General features: G+C 19.3%; 4 protein-coding genes across 22 annotated transcripts in view; 1 reads left to right on the top strand and 3 right to left on the bottom strand.

Annotated features, from left to right (window-relative positions):
• Positions 1-1,542: 1,542 nt before the first annotated feature.
• Rilpl (Rab interacting lysosomal protein like) lies at positions 1,543-4,277 on the bottom strand. 4 transcript variants are annotated; one of them, XM_003691506.4, is made up of 7 exons: positions 4,073-4,277; positions 3,176-3,526; positions 2,915-3,056; positions 2,662-2,789; positions 2,022-2,392; positions 1,804-1,902; positions 1,543-1,728 (listed from the first exon to the last, which is right to left on the bottom strand). In XM_003691506.4, exons 2-7 carry the CDS (start codon positions 3,485-3,487, stop codon positions 1,605-1,607), a joined length of 1,176 nt encoding a protein of 391 aa, XP_003691554.2. In that variant the 5' UTR covers positions 3,488-3,526; positions 4,073-4,277; the 3' UTR covers positions 1,543-1,604. The 4 variants fall into 4 exon arrangements, with proteins under 4 accessions (XP_003691554.2, XP_086773248.1, XP_086773251.1 ...); XM_086917122.1 differs by having other exon boundaries at positions 2,936-3,056; positions 4,073-4,239; XM_086917125.1 differs by having other exon boundaries at positions 2,936-3,056; positions 3,825-4,082.
• Positions 3,975-14,290, bottom strand: LOC100871603 (FHIP family protein AGAP011705). Of its 4 annotated transcripts, XM_086916964.1 has the most exons (13): positions 14,141-14,290; positions 13,773-13,984; positions 13,397-13,642; positions 12,867-13,017; positions 12,462-12,707; positions 11,647-11,694; positions 10,063-10,230; positions 8,677-9,963; positions 8,366-8,564; positions 8,230-8,241; positions 7,997-8,153; positions 7,743-7,908; positions 3,975-7,630 (listed from the first exon to the last, which is right to left on the bottom strand). In XM_086916964.1, the coding sequence occupies exons 1-12, from the start codon at positions 14,288-14,290 to the stop codon at positions 7,746-7,748; spliced, it is 3,039 nt and encodes a 1,012-aa protein (XP_086773090.1). In that variant the 3' UTR covers positions 3,975-7,630; positions 7,743-7,745. The 4 variants fall into 4 exon arrangements, with proteins under 4 accessions (XP_086773090.1, XP_086773105.1, XP_086773098.1 ...); XM_086916979.1 differs by lacking the exon at positions 11,647-11,694; XM_086916972.1 differs by lacking the exon at positions 8,230-8,241.
• Positions 14,291-14,954: 664 nt separating this feature from the next.
• On the top strand, positions 14,955-16,535 carry LOC105734766 (uncharacterized). 2 transcript variants are annotated; one of them, XM_086917147.1, is made up of 2 exons: positions 14,955-16,192; positions 16,323-16,535. In XM_086917147.1, the coding sequence occupies exons 1-2, from the start codon at positions 15,644-15,646 to the stop codon at positions 16,446-16,448; spliced, it is 675 nt and encodes a 224-aa protein (XP_086773273.1). In that variant the 5' UTR covers positions 14,955-15,643; the 3' UTR covers positions 16,449-16,535. The 2 variants fall into 2 exon arrangements, with proteins under 2 accessions (XP_086773273.1, XP_012338793.1); XM_012483339.3 differs by having other exon boundaries at positions 15,222-15,931.
• Positions 16,536-16,772: 237 nt separating this feature from the next.
• The window catches only part of LOC100871726 (spondin-1), a 34,275-nt gene continuing 24,326 nt past the window's right edge, over positions 16,773-26,721 (bottom strand). For 6 of the 12 annotated variants that reach the window (XM_086917027.1, XM_086917031.1, XM_086917035.1 and 3 more), the window contains 10 exons: positions 25,844-26,060; positions 25,109-25,280; positions 24,513-24,858; positions 22,222-22,432; positions 20,995-21,165; positions 20,580-20,702; positions 19,829-19,980; positions 19,498-19,576; positions 19,365-19,433; positions 16,773-18,841 (listed from right to left, as the gene is read on the bottom strand). In XM_086917027.1, the coding sequence (XP_086773153.1) occupies positions 18,666-18,841; positions 19,365-19,433; positions 19,498-19,576; positions 19,829-19,980; positions 20,580-20,702; positions 20,995-21,165; positions 22,222-22,432; positions 24,513-24,858; positions 25,109-25,280; positions 25,844-26,060 (1,716 nt within the window). In that variant the 3' untranslated portion in view covers positions 16,773-18,665. The remainder of the gene's footprint in view (positions 18,842-19,364; positions 19,434-19,497; positions 19,577-19,828; positions 19,981-20,579; positions 20,703-20,994; positions 21,166-22,221; positions 22,433-24,512; positions 24,859-25,108; positions 25,281-25,843; positions 26,061-26,721) is intronic. The other 6 variants (XM_086917050.1, XM_086917021.1, XM_086917058.1 and 3 more) reach the window with 6 other exon arrangements.

Consider the following 26,721-nt stretch of genomic DNA (forward strand, 5'->3'; position numbering starts at 1 on the left):
ATTTTTTATTTTGCAAAATATAACTTAAGTTACAGATATGTTTTATTATTTGTAACTTAAATTATAGTATATTTTTAATTTTTTAAATTTATTTTATATATCTTGTTAAATTTAAAGCTATTTAATTAAATATATTTATAAATATGTTTATACTGTTTAAAAATACATATTTCACAAATTTTTTAATTTTATATTATAAATATTAAAATAAATATTAAAATATTTAAAAAGTAATAAAAAATTTTAAAAACATTAAAATTTTCTAAAAAAATTTCAATAAATTTAAATGTTAATTTATATTACAAATTATGTAACAAAATTAATAATTATATTTTCAATAATTAATAATAATTATATTTTTATATAACATAAAATATGGATATTATAAAAACTTTCAAATTTAAAATATTTTTAAATTTCTTATAAGTTTTTCTTTAAATACATTGAAATTGATAATGACAACTATTTTCATTTTTTTTTCTTTTTTTTTTTTTTTAATAATTTCAATTCATGTATCTATAGAGAGAACTCACTAATATTATTATATTTCATTAATTGAATTTGAGTGTTTTTACTTGTCACATGTTTTCATTAACATTACTATTATTATTTATTGTATCATTATATATTATATTATATATTATATATTTATCATCATAATATATATTTATCATTATATATTATATTAAATATCTACGTTAATAATTTTTAAATTTTCCTATTTACAATTTCTAATTATAATTTGTCTTTATTTTGACATTGATATTTCATAGCACAAATTATAAAAAATAAACATAAATAATATTATTTAATATTCAAATATATTCAAATTTTTAATTAAAGAATTTTTAGTGAATTTTGAATTAATTTAAACAAAAATTAAAAAAAATAAATCTATATATAAATATAAAGAGTTAAAAAATAATTATTAATCATACAATTTCTTATATTCACTATAATATTAAATATTTTGTATTGATAAAGATACATTAAATATATTATTTATCAGTATTTTTTAAAATTTTGTATATTTCTAATGATATTAATAATAATAAAATAATAAAAATAGTAATAGAATGCATAAAATAAATATAAAAACAAATTATTAAATTCTAATATGATAAACTTGAATCTTGTATTAAAAAAGAAAGAGCTACTATATTTTTCATATAAGCCAGATTAATTTTATTTAAAATTTTATACTGTCATTTATATTTTATATATTACTAAAAAAAAAATTATAAATCATTACTATATTAACATTTTTAACTTTGGAGGCACATCAATTTAAAAAACAAATGTACATATATTTATATATGTAATTCGTTCTAAATTATTTTAGCTAGTAGATAATATGTTGCACATACATGAATATTTATACTTCTATCTAAATTGTTAAAATTGTAAAAATAATATTTAAAACTTATTTTCAGCTAATCAAATAATTGTTATAATCAATAACTCAAAAAAAAAAAAAAAAGACTTTTAATTCATTAAAATAATTATGATTATGCATCATTATCAGAATATAAAATCAATAAATGCAAAAATATTATGTTTAATCAATTCTTATAAAATGTTAAAAATCATTTGTTTAAAAATTATTATACAGATTCATCATATGTACTGTTTCCAGAAAGAGCCATTTTTGATAAACTAGAAAGACTTCGACGTGGACTACTACCAACTAAAAAACTACTGCTAGATTCTGAAAAAATTTTCCGGAAACTGGAAAGCAGACATAATTATTAAAAATTTTTATAATTTTTATAAATATTTTATGAGATTTTTTTTTATACTTACAATTTACGAATTCCAGATTCAGATGTCTTCTTCCAAGGTGCATCATCTGGTTCATAAGGAAGAGGACCTTGTACAGGAGCATCTTTATCATCTTCAACTCTAGTGAAAAAAAAAAAATAATTTGAATTATAATATTAAATTCTATAACATTAAAAAATTTTTTACTATAATATAGAAAAAGGCAAATTATTATAATATATATATATATATATATATACATTTCAGGTTTTGGTCGATATAGTTCTAATTCATCTTCTAAATCTGATACTCTAGCTTTCAATTCATTTCGTTCATGTAAAATTTCTTTTAATTCAGCAGTAGTAAACCTTGGTCTATCTGGATCATCAAGATCATACACAGCCTTATTAGTTAAATCTGGACAACCTTGCAATTTACTTAAGTCTTCATTTTCTTTCTTTGCTAAACCAAGTCGAGCCCGAAGATTTATCAATTCACGATTTTGATCTTGCAATTGAGCTAAGAAATCTGCTCTTTCCTCTACTAAACCTCGTGCTTGCATTTGTGCTTGACGTTGTTTTCGTTTTAATTCTCGACCAACAACTCCGAGTTTCTCAACTTGTCCTGTCAGCTTTAAAAGTTGCAAAAGTAAATTAAAACAATTCATTAATATTTGACACGTTCGCGAAGTACAGTACATTTATTTTGAAGTTAAAACATTTTCTCAACATATAAGTATAGTCAGTGATTATATAGCAAATATATAATGTGCTACAAATAGAAATATCGCGAACGTGTTGAAAAAAAAGAATCATAATACATATCAATACATATTCAAGAAAAATAATACTTAATTATAATAATTACAAATTACACATATGAACATAAGTACCAATTTACATTTTCTATTTCCGAATTTTTTTGTAGCAGCTCTTTATCTCTTCCTCGAATTTGATCTCTTTGTTTGTCTATCATAGATCTTAAATGCTGCAATACTGCAATATCAACTTCTTGACTAGCTGTGAAAGCTAAAAATATATTTATTGATATATTTATTATTAATACATAATTATTTAATTGATGAATTATATATATAAATTTATATAATAGGATATTTCTAAAATTGTGTTAGTAGAGAAAAGATTGTTAGTACTTTGTTTACTGCTGTACTGACTATCACTACGTGATTCCTGCAAAGCTTCTGATAGTCGCCTATTTTCTTCTTGTAATCTTGTAACCATTTCTACTAAATCACGAGATTCTTGACGCCAATGTTCTTCAATTTGTTCTAATTCCTATAAAAGAAGTAAATATCTTTGAATGATAAAAAATTAAACAAATTTCAAATATATAAATATAATTAAGTGTATAATAATATTTAATATATTAATATATATATTTATAAATAAAATACCTTTTCAAATCTCTGCCTATCTTCTGCTTTTCCAATTTTATCATTTTCTAATTGTGAAATCTTTGCACGTAATTCTTGAACTGTAGTATTTTCACGTTCATTTTTGGTTGCAAGATTTTCTAATAATTCTAATGCATGTATTACTTTTGGCATAAGATTGGTTACAGATTCTACTCCATATGAATCTATAAGTTTCTCACATTCTTTTCCTATTTCAGATGCAATATCATAAACATCTACAACTGATATATCAGATACTACAGCATATTCTTCCATATTACGAGTTGTATAATTTCCCAAACAAAAAGGCATGAATATTTTTTATGTCAAAGTATATTATATATAAACTTTCTAAAAATATAATAATATATTTTATGAAAAATTATGATTAGTTACTATTAATTTATTTTAAATTTATATTAATAATTATATTGATAATATAATAACATATATTACTTTTAATTTTTTAATTAATAATACATATAAATAAATATATATTAAAATTCTTAAAATTAATTTAAATATTGCAATTATTTTAACAAATTAATATCAAAATATATTATAATCAGATAATGAAATTAAATACAATGATATTTAAAGTATGATAAAATTAATAGAATAAAATTTAATATTAACTTAGTATTATTACCATTATGACTTGCAATAAAATATTTTTACGTTAAACTAGGTGTGTCGTTTGTGAATATGCATAAATAACATTTATCATAAAAGAATATTAATGATTGAAATATATATATATCGATAATAATTAATATGATTAGAAATATGAAATTATTAATTAAGTACAATTACAAATTGCAATATTTATTTATCAAATTTTATTCAATTTCATACAGTAATAATGCAAATAGAAAATTATACTTTTAATGTACGTACGTGTACATGTAGATGATTTTATCACAAATATTATACGAATTTATTTTTCGAAATAATAAATTTAAGTAGAAAAAAAAATTAAAAAAGTCTAAAACCGACAATATGATATCTAAATTAAGACTAGCCTTTTTTTGGTACTACAATTTTTGCAAACTGCAACTATTCTCGAGTGTTGATCAAAGCGTTGCAATGATTGGACCTTTCTGATCAAACATATCTAAATTTACTTTGAGTATTTAATCATTGAACATTTTTATAGCAATAATATTTTTTTCAAGAAATTATAATTAAAATATTCTTTTTTTATTTTATATTTGATTTTCGAAGCATTGAATTATATTTTTTACATGTAAACTATACAATTAATTTTATACTGTTAAAAGAAAATAGTAAGATACTTATATAGATCGATACATAGATATAAGATAGATATAAGATACTTATATAAGAGGAAGTTTGGAATTTAAGTAATTAAAAAAACTTTATAAAAAAGAGAAGATTAATTTTTTCAATTCTATTACACTGTAATATATTTAGTATTAAGAAAATAAATAGAAGAATGAATTAAGAATATTAAAAAAATCATTTTTATTTATAACAAATTTATAATAATTCTCAATATCATTATATATTTAAAGTATATAGTAGAAATAATTGCAATATTTATTTACATCTAGCAACAATTTTTATTGAATACAAATTTTTGTAATTAATATTAAAATAATCTTAATAAATCTAATCAAAAATGAAAATTCTTTTTCTTAGCTTCTTTAAAGATTATTTTGTATATATTTCATTTTCTTTCATTTTGTATATATTTCAAAATATATTTTTTATAATATTTTTTTAAATAGAATTTTAACTGTTTTTATATATAATTTTTTTTATAAAAGTTGTAACATTAATATTTTAATATTTATTTTTATTAAAATATTTTGTGATTTTTTATGTAACATGATAATATGTTTTATTTTTTATTACATTTGCAAAATACATTTTGTATAACTAAGTTATTAAAATTTTATATGAATATTTAATTTAGTAATATTAGTAGTAGTAATTTAGTAGTAAATTTAATAATAATTGATTTATTAAGAAAGAATGAGATAATATGTAATAAATGAAAATTTCTATATATTTATTTTATTATACAAATAAGAAAATTTTTTTATCATTTATCTTTATTTTTTTTTATACTTTTCAAAACAATTGCAATTTTTTATTATTTTTAAATGAATAACATTGATTGATTACGATTGATTATTCTCAATTTAGATAATATCATGCGAGTTTTCGATGAAATAAATTTCATATGTAAGGAAAACTTTATTATAACTTATAAATTATATAATTTATTACAACAAATGTAACATTATTTTGTAACAAAATATATTTTCAGAATTAAACAGAAATGTAAAAATATAAATTCAAATTTATTTTGTTTCTTAATTTATAAAATAATTATAAAATTCAATTAATTTTAAAATTTAATTTTATTTTTATAAAATACTTTTTTTAGCAAAATAGACAACATAATTAAAAATGCAAGATTATCACAAAAGAAAAATTATTATATTAAAGTAAAAATTATGCTGAAATATATAAGTAATTCTGAATGACTAAAATTTTTGAATTTTGATTTTTCTATTTCATTATATAAATTTATTTTAGAACTTAAACATAACAATAAAGAAAATAATGAAATAATATTGAATATTAAATTATACTATTTGTAATATAAATTGGCAAGTATATATAATTTTGTTTGAAAATATTGCATGTTTTTAATAAAAATACATTAAGTACATTAATAGGAAAATTTTTAAAATAAAGAATATAATTTATATTAAAATATTTTCTATAAAAAATATTAAATTGTTATTACATAAATAAATTTCGCAAATTATTTATTATACTATAATGTTAAAATTTTACAAATTTAATATTATTTAAATAAAATTATACAAAATAATATTATTTTGTATATTACAACATGCATTACATTCAAACATTTCAAAAGCACATTATTATATTATTATATCATTATTATATTGATATAAAATTGTTAATAATTCTTAGTTATATTAATATATTTTAATATTTGAATACTTTAATATTTGAAAATTAAAATATTTTAATAAAAATAATTTATAATAAATCTAATTTCATATATCACAATGCAGCAAATATCCTTTTATTGAATATTGAATAAAAAGTTTTAAAACGTGCAAAATATATGTTGATTTTCAATAACAAACAAAATTTTTATATTTTTTTTAATGTTCATACTTTATGATGCACATTTCCTTTATGTTATTGTTTCTTAATAACTATAATGTGCTAACATTAATTTAAAATAAAAAATATTTGTTAATAAAAATGAACTAAGATATGCTAACATACGTATAAATAATTAAATTTTGATATGTTATATATAAACAAATATTTTATAATTGTGCAATATATTGCATTATTTGCAATTATTGATTTGTCTTTGGTTATTAAAATAAGCAGTTGTATTGTTTTATTTCGAATATTATAAAAATTTGGCAATTATATACTTTCAATGAAAAACTGCATAATAAAATATTTTTTATAGTATTACAATATTAAAAGTGAAAATATTATACAAAATTATTATAAAACATCTGCATTGTTATTTTCAGTCAACTTCAGACTTACAACTTTAACTAGTCATATTTAAAAATTCATAATTTGAGATGTCATCTATGCATTATGTTTTATGTTATTGAATTTTTAAATCATATAGATATATATTAGTCGATAATTACATAACATTATAATCATATATTAAATTAAGTACAATGAAAACAAGCTATGTAATTATCATATGCATTGTTAGGTAACGCAAAATGAATAAATATTCATTTATAATTTTCATTTTTAAAACAAAATTATCGCAATAATTTAATTATTAAATTTTGGAAAAACATTTGGAACAATTTCCAAAGTACTGATTATATTATATAATATATTAAAACAATAAGTTGGCACTTTCTTGTATTTAATTATATTCTTTTGAACTATTTATGATGAATCTTTGAACTATTGATGTTGAATTATATATTTACATGTAATTTTAATAATAAATTGGTTAGCTTATTGTATGTACTAAAAAATTATTATATATTAATAATATAATATGTGTAAATTAATTCATATATATATATATAGGAAATTGCTCTAAATCACTCTTTACAATGAAATTCCGTCAATATTATTTAAATATTAATTAGTGTTTTAGAAGCACTTAAATAACTAAATAAAACTTTTTTTGTATTTTTTTTTCTATAATTTTAAAAGTTAATATCTAGATAACATCAATAAAAATATAAATCTATAATTTTCGAAACTAATTCTTCAATAATTCTATCTATAATTGTAAAATAAAAAAAATATTATTTTTATGACTGTATATTCCATATAAGATCGTTGTATTCTTTTCAATAACTTCACATAAATATTTTGTAAATAACGCTATTATAGGGTTTATTACATATAAATCTAACAATATATCACATATTACTTATTAAAACCCTGTAAGAAGGAAAGAATGTTTTTAATAATAATAATTTTAATAATAATTTTAATAATAGAATTATTCTATTATTAATTAAATTTTAATTTGTATATACTTCAATTATCTTACATATTAAACTTTAAACTCCATATTATTTGTAAGAGATATAATTGCATGTTCTTGTGTAATAGCGGCTAATTCTTTTAACCATTCATCTAATACAACTGCACATAAGACCACATTTTGTACTGGACTTACTTCGTTTGGGGATTGCCAGGATGTTTTTGTATAATATCTAATAAATAAAAAATTATTTAGCATTATTATATTTTTCATATAACTTCATTTAGTCTGAATATTACAGCATAAAAAAAAATATTTACCGGTATCCAGAACCATGCCCAATAACTTCTAGTTGATTTTCTGATATACCAGTTGATTGATTGACAGTATTGACTAAACTACTTGGACCAGAATTACCACTTGATCGTCTAAGCATTTGTGTAAAAGATGATGTTAAACTCCATCTTTTAGTTTCACCTGAAAATATAATTTCTTCAAATATGATTTATAAATATTATTTTTAATATATATTATAAATAATTATTATACATACATCTTTTGAATACTTCCAGATTGCACGAAAATTATGAACAATAATTTAATATTAATATATTAACTTGTATACACATTAATGAAATATAAGGGAATAATAACCACAATATTTTGAATAATTAAAAAATAAATCATACCTCTTGAAAATGGTTCTCCATTTAAAGAATTTCTTTTAATAGGTACAGAATGAGCAGCAGCTTCTAACGCATTTTTTCTTGCATTCACTAATTTATCTTCGCGATTAATTAAAAATAGTCGTGCTTGTTCAACCAATATATCCACATTATTGTGTTGTGAAAGAAATTGATCTATTTTATGTTTTAAAGATGCAAGTACCTGATGGAATTTAAATTTTTTTTTTATATAAACTTATATATTATGTATTATAAAGTACATAAAGTACATAAAATCCTAACGATAAAATGAAGATATGCTTGTAATTACAAACCTGAAAAAGTGATCTAATACTAGGTTGAAATACCAGAGAATGATTTAAAAGAAAAGATTGCAATAGAGGTTGTGGATATATTGCTAATCTGCTGATAAGACCAGTCAAATGTAAATTAACATATAAATTATTACTTGTCATACATTCAAGTTTTCGTAAAAGAACATCCAAAAATATACCGACATTCGGTTGCCCATTAAATACATCTTGTCGATAATTTTCTTTGTTTTGTTTATTTGCTATTAATTCTTCTGGTATGATTGAACTTGATTCTATGATGCTGTGAAGAAATATACTTTGTTCTTTGTTTGAGTCAATTTCTATTTCTTCGTGTTCGCTTATTCGATCTTCGTTAGATTCATTATCTGGAGTTGATTGCGATGATCCTTTGAATGCAAAGCTTTCGTATCCACTACTTTCTCCTAATGATAAAAGTGAATTCATGGTTGTATTTGAATCGTCAATGCCACTATCAAATTCCTTTTTATCTATCAATAACATTTCTTTAACACATTCTGATATTCCAGTATCTTCATTTAATAATTCAGCAATATCTGCATCCAATTTTGCTTGTTCTTCTAATGATAACTCTATACCTGTTGTTATAAGAGGTTCTACTTTTATATCTTTTTTTACTGTATTTAAATCCTTTCCATTTAGCAAAGATTGAATATTAATTAATATATTATCTATTGATGAATTTTCATTAATTTCATTAGAAGGTATTGACAATTTTAATGTCTCTAATGATAAAGCTTTACTATTTTCCGTTTTTTTTTGAAATTGATCTAATAATGTATTGTCATCTATTAAAGTAGTGGCACTACTATTAATACTATCTTTTGGTAATTCTCCATTATACTGATACGACCAATTAGAACAAGCGATTCGGCAAGTTCTTATTTTTTGACGAGCATCACATAAATAAGCATGATAATTCCCATAAAGACTGTCTGATAATCTGACACCATAATTTATGGATGTTGGCAATGATTTCAAAGATTCAGATGTAGAATTTGACTGTTTTTCATATGTTGTATTATTAGGTAAAGAATTGAATTGAGAATTTATAGAATTTATATTTATATGTGGAGAACAGCAACTTGGAGTTAAAGAAAGAAACTTTTCAGCTGCACGTCCAAAAGGATCTATATCTCTTAATCTTCTACGTTGAGAAAGCATTACATGAGAACAAGGATTCAATGCACCTAGACATAATTCTAGCATGATGTCTTCACAGTTTAAATTGATTAAAGTTTCAAACAATCCCAATGTTACTATACATAACTAAAAGAGAAAATAAAAATGATTTTTTATTAAATCATATTTAATAAGAAATAATATTGTTATTTTTTATGATATAAATAATAAATATAAAAAATATACCCGTGATCTAGAAGATATCCTTTGAATGAGACTATCCAATATTCTACATTCATCATAATTATCTTCAAGCAAAAATCTAACGAATGAACGTAAAAGACCAGGTTCAGTTACAGAACGAAGAAATAGATCAAAATATGCTGTTGCTGCAACTAATTCATCCACTGTTGTCTGTAATATTAGTTACTTAGTTAGTTAAAATTACTTACCTATAATTTTACATACATATATATGTGATAATTTGAATAAAATAAAAATAATATATAATAATTTTTCAAAAATAAAAAATTATATTTATTATATAATTACAATTAAAAATATATAAAGATAAACAATTATTAACAAAATGCCTAGAATTATATTTATGTTTGTAATTTAGTACTAAAATTTTATTTTGTGGTAAAAGAAGGATATTAGTATTCACAAACACAAACAATAGCAAATTAATTTAGTTAAAAATAAATACATTGAATTTAATTAATATAAAATAATTTTAAAATAAATAAAAATAAATAAAAAATAATTTTATTAAAATAATAAAATTTAATAAAAGTTAATTATTTAACATATTTAAAAATTATTTATATAAAAGGTATATATAATTAATTTATATTCATTCAAAAACAAGTACAAAAATACATACAAAATTTTTTAATTATTTAATCAGATAATAAAAAATCATTATTATTAATTAATATGGTATTAACAAATATTATATGCATATTTTAATTGTATTGCAAATATTAAAAATTAAGCCTTATATACATAACAAAAGCAACTTCATTGTAGAAAACAATTGTTGACAATGATTAATGACAGTTTGAAAAATTGATAATGATTACACAAAGACATATAATAAAAGAAAAAAAAAATATTAAAGTTATAGAAATTTAAATAAATGTATTAAAATTATATGAAAAATTGAATTTCTAACTTGTAAACCACATACTTTTATAAATAGAAATTTAAAAAAGGCGTAAAATACATTAAAATTAAAAAAAATATAATTGATATAATTTTAAAAAACGCATTAATAATGTAATGTAATTAAAATAATGATATAATAATGAAATAATATTGTTTTAATAAAATAATTTATTCAAAAATATATATATATAAATTTATTTATATGTTTGTTATAGAAAATATAATTTTTTATAACAAACATATACTAATGTCTCATACAAAATCAATAAACATAAGATTTTAAATATATTTCTTAATAAAATTTATGTGATTTGTAAGTTATTCATAAAAGCTTTAATTAGCATTAAAAAATAGTATTTCAATAAATCGTTAAGTTTGTATTATTATTATTATTATTACTATTATTATTATGTAACAAATTAATTTTATTATCAAAAAAATATTAATATTATGCAATATTTAATTAATATTTATTTGCATTAATAAGCAACATTAAGAAAATTATGTTAAAATATTATTAAGATTATTAAAGTGTAATATATAAATATTTTATTATAGAAAGTATATTACAATGAGAATTTATATCATTATAAAAAACTGATTGAGAGATTTATGCTTTATTGAAAATTTGCTGCACTAATTATAGTATTTTGTACTAACCCGATGTTCTTGTGCATCTAGTTGTTTTATGGTCAAACCAATAGAATCCTGAGCACCATAAAAATGTCACCGGATAGCCACCAACAACCATATCACAACATAAATGATTCGAACTTTATTAGCTTTATTATTAATACTTAATTAGTAGGTATTAATGTTTACATTTACCATCACCATATTGAAAATGCTATATGCATTTAATAACACATCTATATGAACCTATAAGAATCTATTAAATAAAAATAATTAATAAATTCTGCATATAATTCAATATAATATTTACCAATTATTATGTATTTGATATTCTTAAATAATTAAGTAAAAAAGAAAATAAGATGAAATAATTAAAATTATCATGTATAAAATTCAAAAAGAAGTTATGTCAATGCTTATTATATAATATTATGTATAACATGTATTATTATATAACATTATTAAGTAATACATATAACATTAAAAAAAATTAATTTATGAAATAGAAAATATTGTATTTATATAATTTATGTATTATGTATTTTGTTTAATAATTACAATCTACTAACCATATTATGAATGTTTTTAAATAAACATGATGTAAATACCTTCTTTCACCACATATACATGTAAAATGACAAAAACATTACAATTTATTGTAAGTAAAATTATTTGATAATTTTCAGTTATAATTATAAAATAAGTATATATATTTAAATTTAATGTTACATATAATTTATATATCATGTATAAAATAATAAAAGCACTTTATATAAATTAAAATATAAGCAAATATTTTTGTCACAAAAAAATTATAAGTAATATATATATATTGTACTCACCTGTAACAAAGCTGGCCCCATCACAGGTAATAAAAAACCATGATATAAAAATTCTAATAACTGTTTTTGTACTAAAGGATGTGCAACTTGTGCGACAGCATTACAAAAATCCAAAGAATTCATTAAGTGCATTAATGCTGGCAAATCGTTAACATCATCCGGTGTTAACTGATACCAATCATCTGTTTCAATATCTAATTTTCTTGGCAACAATGAATATAGCCCACTTAAACCTGTAGCTAATACCTAATTATTAAGAATAAGATTTTATTAATAATTTAAGTATATAAAAATATAAATGAATACATATATAATAATTGTATATTATGTTTATGTAAATATTTATTTAATTATTATTATATTTCTTTTTTTATATAAATTTAATTTTTTAAAAAAATTACATACAGGACATATATTAGAATGATCAGCAATAAATACACCAACATCATCATTTTTTTTAGAAAGAGACATACAAAGTAACATGGAATCGCGTGCTTGTTGTCCTACTGCACCTTCTCGATGTACATATGGTATCAGTAATGTAAAAATAATAAACCTGAAAAAATTTAAAAAAGAATTCAATTATTATACAATATATAAATATATAATTCAGATAAAGTGTCACAAACTTTTGTTTCAAAACACAAATATTAATGATTTTCATTCATTTCAAAATTGATTTCATTAAACTTCATTTCATTTAAATTAAATAATTCAAAAAATTATTTAAATTGTAATAAATTTTTGAAAAAAAGAAATGAAATATGTTCTTTGAGATTAAAAAATTTTTATAAATAAAAGAAGATAAAAGAAATATTCTTGATAATAAAAATGATTAATAGCTATGAATTATTTAATTTATAATACTTTATATAGTTTATTTTATATAAGATATAACATATGAATATACGTATATATACATATATTTTACTAACTTGTTTTTTCCTACTGCTGTTGCATGAAAAAATAAATCAAGTAATGCCATATTTTGCATTAAAGCAACACATAATTGATTTAATAACACTACTAATTTTTCTTCTAATAGTATAATATCATTTGCACAATCTTCAAGTAATCGTAGCAATGGTCTGGCAACTGGTTCATGGGCAAGAAGAGTACCACTATGTGATACTAAAAGTTCATATAATTTTAATTGTTCCAAACAAATAGCATTACTAAATCTGCAACATTTTTTTTTATAATAATATGATATGAAATAAATATTATCCAATAATATTTAATAATTAATTATTGGTATATAAGATTAAATCTTAAATTTATTGTTATTATTGTTTTAAAAAAAATTTCTACCTTCCATTATGTTTATTCCAATCATAAAGCTTAACAAGAAGGTTTTCACTTAATAAATATTCTAAACAAGGAGAGTGTGTTGCTGTTGTAGATTGTCGATAATTATTGTAAAAGTTAAAATCACGTAATTCTAAAACTAAAAGTGTTGCCATCTGATCTACGTGATTAATAACTCCAAGAACATCATCTTGATTACATATTCCTTTAGGTGGCTATGAAAAGATAATTAAATATAATTAAATAGAATATTAATTGAAATTTTTTATATTTCTATGTTATTTTTAAAATTGTTTTTAATAATATTTAAACATGTTAAGTTTTAAGAAAGTTTTAAAAATTTTTTAATTTTTTTTAAAAATTAAACTTACAGATGTTCGTAATATGATTTCATATGCTTGTTGCCAATGTTTACAAAAACTGTCATAACATGCTGATGGATCAGCGTCTTTTGGCGGAGAGTCTCTTGAACGTTGCTTACTAAAACTAGTTCTTAAGGGACTACTTCGTAACCAGCTCATTTTTACAGGTTATATTTTATTTATTTTTATATTTATCACAAACTTCTAAATTTACGCATTCTTTTTTTTTGAAATCTTTCATATTATTAATAATCGTAAAAATAAAATATTTTTTTTTCTTTCTCGGTTTTAACTAACCAAGTATATATTCCTGTCAAAAATGTCCTACTTATTGAAATAATCGTCCATCTATGCAGCAAGGACACAGTGATAACACAAATTGTATATTTATTAAGCGACTTGCGCATTACGAATAGTTTAATTAATATGTATAAATATATATCAAATACTTTATATATTTGAACCAACAACTAGTCACTTGTATTGTCATATCAATCCATCATGAAAACGCCATATTTATTTAGTTAAGATTTAGAAATTAATTCTGATCTTTTCTTTTTTATATTTTTTCAATTCCATTTGAAATGTGTTTATACTTTGCAATAGTCAATTTGGCTATTGTATTAATTTCAATGATTTTAATTCTAACTAAAAAAATATAATATTCATTATCTATTTTCAATCACAATTATAATTTTTGTGTTAAAATGTCATAAAATAATAGTGGATTTATTTGATATACATATATGTGTACATCATATAATAGTTACAATATATTTATAAGTTTAAAATAAAATGATATATTTTAATTGAAAATTTAAATCAAATATAATGTGATATATTAATTTCAATATATTCATCATAAATTATAATATAAAATGACATATCAATTTAATCTTTTAAATTTTTATGAATTTTAAGTGATAAATGTAATGAAAATATAAATATATTATCCATAATATATATTATATAAATATATTAAATATAAAATATAAAAAATTGTATATTTAATAATATATTTTATAAATTATAATTTATAAACAATAAGATATAAAAATAAAAGAACATACTAGGGATTTTTATTAAAATTATTATATAATCTGATAGTTCTATTGAATAGTTCCATTTAAAGAAATATTTTATAAATATATTTTTAACTGAAAAGAAATATTTAATATGAGATTTTTTAAAAATTATACTTCATTTTATTATACATGCTATTTTATAATTTCAAAAACTTCAGTTTTAAAATTTATATAATTTTTAATTTATATACAATATTTATATAAGTTCAATTGTATAAGATTAAAATTGAAAAATGAATAAAATAATAAAATTAGTTAATTAATTATTCAATTATTGATAAATATTAACTATTCTTAATAGTTAAAATACAACTAAAACTTTACTTTACTGACTTAACTTTAATCTAAGACATATACTTAACCTTAATTTTTAAGAATATAATACATCATTTTCAGTACATTTAAATATCATTTACAAACATTAATAATGTTACGATTATTAGGAATACGATTTATATTTAGGATAAATAAATCATTTTTAATCAAAAATGAAAATAAAGAAATTCAATTTGTTCAAAATAATTTTTTATGGTATCAAAAAATCAATTTTAGTTCAAATAATGTGAATGATTTAGAAGAAAAAACCGAAGAAAAGAAAAAAAAGACTCCTAGAATTCCTAAAATTACACTTATACATCCAAACAACTCTATAACTGTTACTTTATTAGAAGATGCAGAAAAATTAGCTGACCGTCGAAATCTCCAATTAGTACATGTGAGTGATAAATCTAAAAACAGCAAAAGTATTTATAAACTTGTAGATTATCCAACAATTAAAGAAAAAGAAGAAAAAGAAGAAAAATATGATAAAAAAAAAAAATATAATTATAAAAAAAAACTAAAATCTACTAAATTGTTCACCATAAAGAATGATATAATGGATTATGATTTAAATATAAAAATCAATAATGTTAATAAAGTATTAAAGAAAAATCATAAAGTTAAAATATTTTTTATTCATCCTAATGGAATACGGGTAAAAAAATGAACTTTAATTATTAACAATTTTATTTATAATATTTATTAGAAATATTAATTGATATTGTTTGATTCTTATAAATAATATTCTTTAATAAATCAAATATATAATATAATTTATTTTATAGGATGGGATAATTGAAAGTGTAAAAAGCAAAATACAAGGAATTATTTTAGAACAAAATACAAAAAAAAGTAATACTATACTTATATATTCTCCATCAAATGATGAGAATAATTCTTCAAATATATAGTATATGTATTAATAATAGTATTTGATATATCTTAAAATAATAAATATGTAAAATATAATTAACAAATATAATAGAATCACATTATAATTTTATAAAATAATGAATTAATATGTATACAAGGATATATATATATATATATATATATATATATATATATATAAGAATTTATCTTGAAAAATTTTATGTAATATAAATTAATATCATATACATAAAAAATTATTATTAAAAATTATTATATTTACATAAAATTATATTTAAAACTTAATTAATCACTTAAATGATGTATATTTTCAATCATATAGTTTAAAATATTAAATAACAAAATGGACAATAATTTTAAATTTATTGCTTCATGATATCTTACATCTTTGAACATTAAAATGAAATTCAAAACTAGTTATTTTTAAATCAAAATGATTTCTTATAAATAATATTTAAAAATATATTTTAGCATTAATTATTCAATCAATATTAAATAAATTTTATGCTTGTAATATTATTAAGTTGTAATATTAATTATAAATGTATATAATAATAATATAATATAATAATGTATATAATAATGATTCTTTATTGAATTTAGATAAAAACAAAGTTTTGAATTTCATTTAGTATCATATTAAATATAATATTATTATTGTCAAATATAAGTGAATACATTAATTTGTTTAATAAACAAAAATCTTATTATCTAGCGATATGTAATATACATATAAGTATACTATTATCTAAAAGTTTAATCATATAATTAATATATGTAAAAATAAAAAAAAAAAAGTACAATTAATAAATATTATATAAAAATAAAATAATATTAATATGTATTATTATAATACAAATTGTAATATTAATGTATTTTATTTAACAAAATTATCTCAACTAAAGTAAAATCAAAATTTTAATTCTAAAATTATTTGAATATATTATATTCACAATATAATGTGATATTACACTTTTTATATAAGTTGTTATTTTTTATTGTCTTATATATTATTAAAAGCAATATCAAAAGTATTTTTGATACTCGACGTATTGCAATTTTTAAAAAAAAATTATATATTTATTTTTATACAATAGATTAAGCTTTTGGATAATAATATGTAAGAATCATTTACAGATATTTCTGCTAAATTGATAAATTTTGTTCATTTAATTTTTACTTAAATCTTAAATATACAATTTTAATAAACACTAAATCAAATATTTGATCTTAAACTGAGATCTATATTTTCTTAAATCTTATAAATGCCACAAATATATATTTTATAATACTTATACAGAGAAATATGTATCATTGTTATATCAATTTATCGTTTTTTAAAATATTTAAGAGATGACACATCTTTTAATAATAATTGAAATATTGATTTATTATATTTTATTTTTGCATAAAACAGTTTATATTTGTTTTTTTAAAGAATTTAATATAATATAGTTAATTATATATAACAGTTTGGTTTATATATTTTTCAAAAAAACTATAAATCCTGATAACAATTTTTTATTTTTTTTACGATTAATTGAAATATAATTCTTTCCAACTGAAAGAATTATTTATATTACATATAAGTAAAATATTAATTATGATTTTATAATCATAATTATTTATTAATATTATTTTTTAATGTTAATTAATATTAAAAAAAAATTAAAACAAAAAATATAAAAAATGTAATAGAATATTTTGTGCGTATATATAAATTGGTTGAAATTCATTAGAAATATTCCTAATATCTATCTTATAAATAAAATAATTTTTTTAATACATATTCGAAATATAGTGTTTAAATATATAATCTAAAATATTATATTCCACATATTTTATCAGAATATACTTATATTAGTAAAATTATTTTTTATTTTAAGTTTTGCGATTAATAATAAAAAAGTTAAATTAAAAGTTCAATTTTAAAATATGTATCAATGCATCAAGCATTCTCAATGAGTCTGAATCATATCATAATATGATCAGATGATATCAATATTGATTGTCATTTTTTTATATTAAATATTTTTAAAAAATATTATTATAAAGAATTTTGTAATGTAAATATTGTAATGTTTTAGAATAATTTTTATGTGAATATGAATTATAGCAAAATTTTATTTCATATTATATTTATTTCATTATTGTGCTTGATTTAATGATACATAAGTAAAATTTTAAATTCAAATATGTTTTAAAATAAATAATAAAATAAAAATGAATAAACATTATTATAGACATTCTATTGTATGACATTTTCTATTCTCTATCATATGAGAACATGGTTTGCTTTTTGGACCAACAGATTGAATTTTGACTGTTCTTGTTCTGTATTGTGATGCTTTTCCACAAGTTGCTGTACAATGTGACCAACTAGACCATTGTGTCATTTTGCAATCAACTGAAACTAATTTTGATAATTATATAATATTACATTTATTTGAGTGAGTTAATTTTAAGCCATTTTTAAATATTGTTTTTTCTTTATATTTAGAATTTTTTCATAAATAGTTCATTTTTATACCGAATTATTATTTTTGATAAATTTTAATTAATATTAAAATTGTCTATTTTAATGATTCGAAAATTTTTCTTAGTATATATATAATTAGATGAATTAGGTTTAAGGAAAAGTGTTTTTATATTCATAAGTTATTCATGCTCTGTATACTTACTATTGTTATTGAAAATATAGATATCAGATTTAAGTTTTAATTAGTTTTAATATTGGCTTTAAAATCATTTATAGAATAAAAACTTAATAAAAAATTTTCTCAAAATAGCTTTGAGAAAATTTCTAAAATATTATAAATATTGCCTTAATAATGAAAAATTAAAAAATATTCAACTATAATTATTTAACATAATAAAGAATAATACAATTTTAATTATACAATTATACAATAATTATACAATTAATCAATACTTACTTTGATTTTCTTCTCTTCCCGAATATCGATCACGATATGTACGTCGTCTCAATTCATCACCTTGTAAAGCTGCAAATTTTATTTAGTCAATCTTTATAAATAAATTTGACTAAATTATTTTAGTAATACTTACAACAAGGTGGAATTTTATGGCATTTTCTTTTGCGATGCAATTTTTGCGGGCATTTCTTACCATTGCCTTTAGAATATACCTAAATTATATAAATCAAAATTATAATGATTCTTATATAATAAACTATAAATTTCATTCAAAATATTACTATACATTTTTTAAATTTTTCTAGAAATTGATTTTTTAAAAATCAATCTTAAAAATAGATTACAATTAATTGCGAATTCGAAAAATAACAGTATTCTTATTACTTTGGATTATATCTATGATTATATAGACTTAGCACTTTTTAAAAAGATTCATAGATTATAAATATAAAAAAATTATTTACTTGAATTTGTCTTGTACTTTCAGTGTACCCACGACATCCTGCACACGCAGACCAATTACTCCAATTAGATATTTGACAATCGATATTTTTTGCAACATTAGATGATTCTATCACTTGACTATCTGGTTGTATGCCTTTGAATTTTAATTTCTCTGTAAGAAGTTATTTTATATATATTGTTATACAAAATATATAATATATAATATAAATAAAAAAAATATATATATAATATAATAATATATGAATTATATATAATATATATAATATAAAAAAAACAAAAAAAATTTCAAATAAACAGAAATCATTAAATTCAATATTAATTTATAGATATAAAAACCAAAAACAAAATATAAAACATACAAATTTAAAAAAATTTTTTGATAATGAAATCATTAAAATAATATTAAAATTATTAATTATTTATGTTTTAATATAAATTTTCAATAATTAATTTTCAATGATATTCAATAATGATATTTAATTATATTATTTTGAAATTTATAATGAAAAAAATTAAATTCTTTTCATAATTAAAAAAATGATTAAAACGATTTTTTTTATTTTGAATTATTTTAATAATTTTTATTTTTAAATAAATGAATAAATAAAAAATGTATATAAATTAATTTAAAAAAGTGTACAAAAAATAACAAATTCTTCTTTATAGAAATCAAAATTAAAACCAAAAAGATTGATGATTTAATTTATAATGCAAATTAATGCAATTTGCTAATAAGCTAATTAGCATCACCATGATGAGCTCGCTTTGTCTTCATGCTGCGTTGTCCCTGCACAGGTATGTGATAACTGAGAACACTGCTGAGGGATACCTTATAATTTTTCGTCATAGTCGATATATTTCCCCTTGATTCTTCTACATTTGTTTTATAAGTAAGCATGCATAGAATAATAATGAAAATTTTGTTAAAAAAACGCAAATTCACAATCTTTAAATAATTACATTTACTATTTTTAATTACGAAAAATTCTGGAAGATTTTCATTTAAATTCTTGAGTTAGTTTGAAATTAGAAGAATAAAAAAATTTATGTTAAAATTTGTTAAAATGTCAAAGTTTTAATTTGTCTCTTAAATAATTCTTATTTCGATTATTAATAAATTCTTAAATAAATGATAAATAAAAAATGTCTAAATTATAAAACTTACTTTGAAAATCACCGCAAATCTCATTGCAATATTTTTCAGTTTCGAAATTATTTCGATTTCCATCGCAGCCAGAATAACTAAATCTACGACATTGACCTGTTTGTTTGTCAAAATATACACGTATGATGTTACTATTACATCGTCCTTTCTCCATTGGTTCATTGCAGATCTCTGAAATCAATTCAACAATTTGTAGACTTTTCTTTCTTTTGTTTTTTATAATATTGAAAAAAATCTCATTGTTTCATTAATTATTTTTGTAATTTCCTTTTTTTAGTTTTCTAAAGATAATATTTTAATATTTTCTAATATCCATAATACATATATAATTTATTTTTTTATTCTTATGATTCACGGTATTTAAAATAGTGATTTAAAATAATTCACATAATAAAAAATTTAATCAGAATTTTTATTTTTATGAAAAAAAATGCTAAAAAAGCGATCGATATTTATAAGATAAACCAATTACAAGATACTATTAATCATTTTTTAAAGTCGCAATTCAAATGTTACATGCTATACTATTTAATTGCAATTAATTCAAGTATTAACGAATTTATATTTTAAAATTATAAGTTATAAGTTATACGAGGGAAGTAATTTTAAAAGAACAATCAAAATCTTGATAAGAAGGATGAAAATAATAATTTAATATATTAATATAATTTAGAAGAGATTGAAAGATTTTATTATTATTCTTTCTTTTTAAAAAAATGAGAAAAACGTTAAGTTATTAATGATTATATTATTTATTTTTAAAATATATTACTAGAAAATTATTTTAAAAATCTTATAAATAGTAATTGAAGTAATTGAAGTAATTTGAAAACTAAAGAAAAAAAAATAATAAAATCTTATATGATAAAATGGTAGAATTTTTCAGGATTTTTAATGTATTTATAAAATTTCTTAACATTAATTTATAAAATTAATATTATTTATCATAAATATAAAAAAGAAAAATAAATAAGAAATAAATTTTATTTCATTTAAAATTTTAGTAATCTAGATTTTGTCTTATTAATCTTTTTTCAATTATTTTGTAATTTGATTTTTTAATATTATAATAATAAAATAAGAATATCATTTACAATTTTAGATTGAAAGAATTATGTAAAAATTTTTAGACTATCAAGAAATGTTATATAGATATATTTTTTCATATTTAAAAATTAATTTTGTTTGAATTAAAAATTGTTCAATAAATATTTTCAACTTTCTTACTTTCTGCTTCTTCTTTTGTAATATTACATGTTGGAATGTTGGCTACACATGTAGCCTGTTGTCGTTTGCACTCTTCACGATTTAAATTCTCGTCATAGCTCCCTATATTTCCCTCTTTCACGAGTCTGAATCTTAATTGTATCCCAGGGCCGCAGGTAGAGCTACAGGGAGACCATAAGGACCATTGGGTATAACGTTCTTCAGGGCAATTCTGATTAAAAAAATAAATAAAATTAACAAATTAAATTTCTGTTTGAAAAATATTAAGATTAGTAATTTTTAATTAGTTCTTTACACTATTTTTCTCTTGTCTAATTTTATGTAATCTGATTTATTTAATAAATAATTTTAAATCAGTTTTAGTATTATTAACTTATTTTAGTATTATTACTTATTTTGGATGACAATTATTTTTAATTAATGTAACATAATTATATAAAGTATAAAAAATTAAATATATAATGATTAAAATTTTAATTAATTAGCATTAATTTTTTAAATAAATTATTTTCTAAAATTATATGTTATGACAAAGAAAAAATATTATAACATGCCGCAAGAATATATTGTATGAACAGAATAGGAACGATTGCATTTATTAAAAATTTGATAGCATTATAGTGATTGTAAAATATTTGATGATAAAAAATGTGTTATTAAATGAAATGTGAAATAAGAAATAAAATGAATTATTTCTGCTGTATTATCAATATTGTAAATAAAGAAGAAAAATGAAAATAATAATCAATAACCAATAAAAAGAATTTTTTATATTTTAAAACAAGAAAAAATGGAAAATATTAATAAATATATATATATTAATTAATAAATATAGGTACATATATGAATTTATTAAATAAATAATAAAAATCGACAAACGTTGAAATAAAAATAATAATAAATATTTTTTATAAATAATAATAATAAGTAATATTTTTTATAAAAAATACTTGAAAAATAATATTTTTGATTGAATTTATTTTAATTCATTTAAATATTAATTATTTGGTTTTAAACTAATGAAATATCTTAAATTATGAAGAATAAATTGATAATTAAATTACTATTAATTCTAATTAAAATTACATATAAAATATACGCAGTAGAATCAATTGATAATTGATTTTAACATTTGAAATTAATTTTCGACTTACGTGAAGATGCCAGTATTATGGATAGATTTGCGAGAAATGGTGCAGGTTTCGATTACGTGAAACGATTATTCTGAACAATTCGAGATTATTAATGATTCGATATAATATTATGATATTGTTATTGTTATGATTATCAAGTTTAATAATTAATAATCTTTATGAATAACAATGAATTGACTATTTTGTTATTCGACAAAAGAAAAAAGAGAATAAAACAATTGTCTTCTTTTTCATCAATCATATTTAATTAAAATTTTTAATTTCATTATTAATTCTTTATTTTATATAAAAAATAAAATTAATTTATAAAAGATATATTATTTTATTCTCTATGTGTTAAGTATTTTTTGATAATTTGATAATTTAGAACGAGTTAATTTATTCTTTATTATGGGAAATATATAGAATAATTGCAATTCACTTTATAAATTTTATAAATTTTTACAATTCAATTATTTGAAAATTATTTTTTTAAAAATAAAATTAAGTAAATAATTAAAAGTACAAAAGAAAAAAATTTTTGTTATTTAATAATTATTATTTCTAATAAACAAATCTAATTATAACATTTTGAAATTTCAGTGAAAATTTAAGGATACTTATATGCAAATAATAGCAAATTTTATTTATTTATTGATATTTTTTATATAGCTCTAATAGATATTAGTTTTTTTTAAAAACTCTATTTATTAAATTTATTAAATTTTAAATTCTATTTTATTAAATTTTAATTAAAAATTATAAATTTTATATATTTGTTCATATCATACTAATCTTCATAATTACTTTCTTCCATTTTACAAATGTGCATTTGTATAGAAAATCACATAATAGAATAATAAAAATTATTAATTAAAAGCATAAATTTTCTTATTATCTACTTTCATTTTAAACAGAGCTATATGTATATTCATTTAGAATCATTCAATATACTTTAAAATTATATTTTACTATTATCAAGTAATCATTAATTTGCATACAAGCAGCTTCAATTATCAAATAATATTTTTTCCATGTTTTAGATAATTTTCTCGTTCTGTTTTTTATTAAATGAAATTATAGTCAAAAATTATGTGTGTTTTGCGACATTTCTTTTGATTAGTTATCGATTAGTAAGTTATAAACTAGGTTTTATACCTGCTGCCATTTCTCAGTTACCTCCATTACCGGCGCTTCTCCCTCGTAATCTTCTTCATCATCACTGTCATCATTATTCTCATTTTCTTCTTCTTGACTAGCCAACTCTCTTACCTCGTCCTTATCCACATCGGGACATAGAATGTATTCGCAAGCAATTGTTTGTTGAAGTACCGGTCCGTCAGGAATTGATTTGCACTCTTTAAGATGTTTCTTGTACTTGAAATTTCGTGATCTTGTCTTATGACTGTTTCCGCAGGTCGCACTGCAGGAACTCCAACTACTCCATTGTTGTAACGTGCATTTCTCTGTCTCCAGAATACTTGCATCTTGCCCTCTATTGTTGCTATAACGAATAATTAATTTAATAATTTATTACTTTTAACTCTTTCTTTCCACGTGAATATGAAAAGTGAAAAATTTGAAAAGTTTTTCGTGAAATCGTAAGATTGATAATCTTCGTATGAAATTCATAGAATCGGTATTGTTTTTTTCAAAAATTTTTGATAAATATAAACTTCCGGGATTTTAATGAGTTGAAAGTGTCGTTGATACGACATAATGCAGTTAAAATTAATTTGTATCATAGCAATTACCAGTGAAGACTCTCTCCCTGACACTTCGCTCTTCCAGTTAAACTGACATTGCACTTGTTCTGTGTCGCAGCAACTTTATCCTCGTAAAATCTTTGTCTAAGACGGGTGCCACGACCGCATGTCACGGAACAAGCCTCCCAAGGGTGCCATGATGTCACTTTACATGCTTCTGCTATATTAAAAATTATATTGCTTATCACTTCTGGAAATGTGTTTGCATAAACGCTTTTGATACAAATCTTATGACAATAGCGTAATGAAGTCCTCTTATAAATTTCGTGATATTTAGAAATAATAATTAAATGTTAATTTAGCAAAATTTTAATTATTATTATTATTACTATATAATGAAAATATAATATGATATAATGAAAATAATCATGATTGATTATCGCGTTATGTTAAGAATTTTTTTTTTATAAATAATAACTAATATAATATAAATATAACTATATATCATATGATATATAAATATATATCATCTATAGTACTTTTTTTTAAATAAAAATTTTAGAAAAAATTTACAAAAAAATATAAATATAAATAAAAGTAAATAAAAATAAAAAATATTTAAAAATTATTTTAAATTTTACATTAAAGATTATTTTAAAGATATGATATGAAAACATAATCTTGTCATAAGAAATTTGTTAAATTTGTTAATATGATCCATGTATATCTCTATGGTTAGTAATTAGAAAATAAAATAAATAAATAAAAAAAAAAAATACTTGCTGTTTCTGCGTTTTTTGTCAGTTGTACCTGTGTTCATCGTATCTCCTGAAATATTCACACAGGTTTTCTCATAAAGTCTCTGTCGATTCAAATAAAGTCTGGCAAGAGGCTTCATATCTAAACCAGAAGGGTCATAAAACGGAGATCTCGAATCGTTCGGATAACTTGAAGTTATTCGGTGAATGGGTTCTTGTGGCTCTGTTGGTGAATCTGGTGACTAGAAACGCAAAACAATATTTATTTATTTTATTCTATTTTATCTTATTATTTATTTTATTTATAAAAAGATACAGAAAGAAATATAATTCTAAACTTTTTATTGATATTGTATAAATAAAATTCCTATTCAAGTTATTAATTTTCTTTCTATTTATTGTTAATTAAAAGATATATTCTTTTCAATAATTTAATAAATTGCTTTTGTTTTCATAATCATTCTACAATATATATTATTTAGATTACGGTTATATTTTTTATTCATGAATCTTTATCATGAAAATACAAATAGAGAAGAAACGTTGGATTTGAGGAAATTGAAAAACCAGGGAAAATGCGCAATGACAAGGAAAATTTCTGATCAACCGGAAGATTATCGTAGACAGGTTTACTTCAAGCAGCAGCTCTATTGTTAAGCTCGAAGCCTCCAATCGAATTTATTATGAAATTCTCTTCGATTGTGAGTTGACATTCATCATTTTAATCTCAATCTCAAAAGAATCTTCTTTCAAATTTCATACATTAAAACGATATGAATATTTTTTCAGAAAAATCTCTTCTATAATTTGTGAGCATATTCAATTTATCTCCTTTTTTTTGTATTTTTTCATTATTTTTTGTCATTTGTTTCTTTTAAAAATTTAATCTTTATTTTTGATATT

This window comes from Apis florea, unplaced genomic scaffold (genome assembly GCF_048593485.1).
Source record: "Apis florea isolate Af1SG1 unplaced genomic scaffold, ASM4859348v1 contig_2201_pilon, whole genome shotgun sequence".
Lineage (NCBI taxonomy): Eukaryota > Metazoa > Arthropoda > Insecta > Hymenoptera > Apidae > Apis > Apis florea.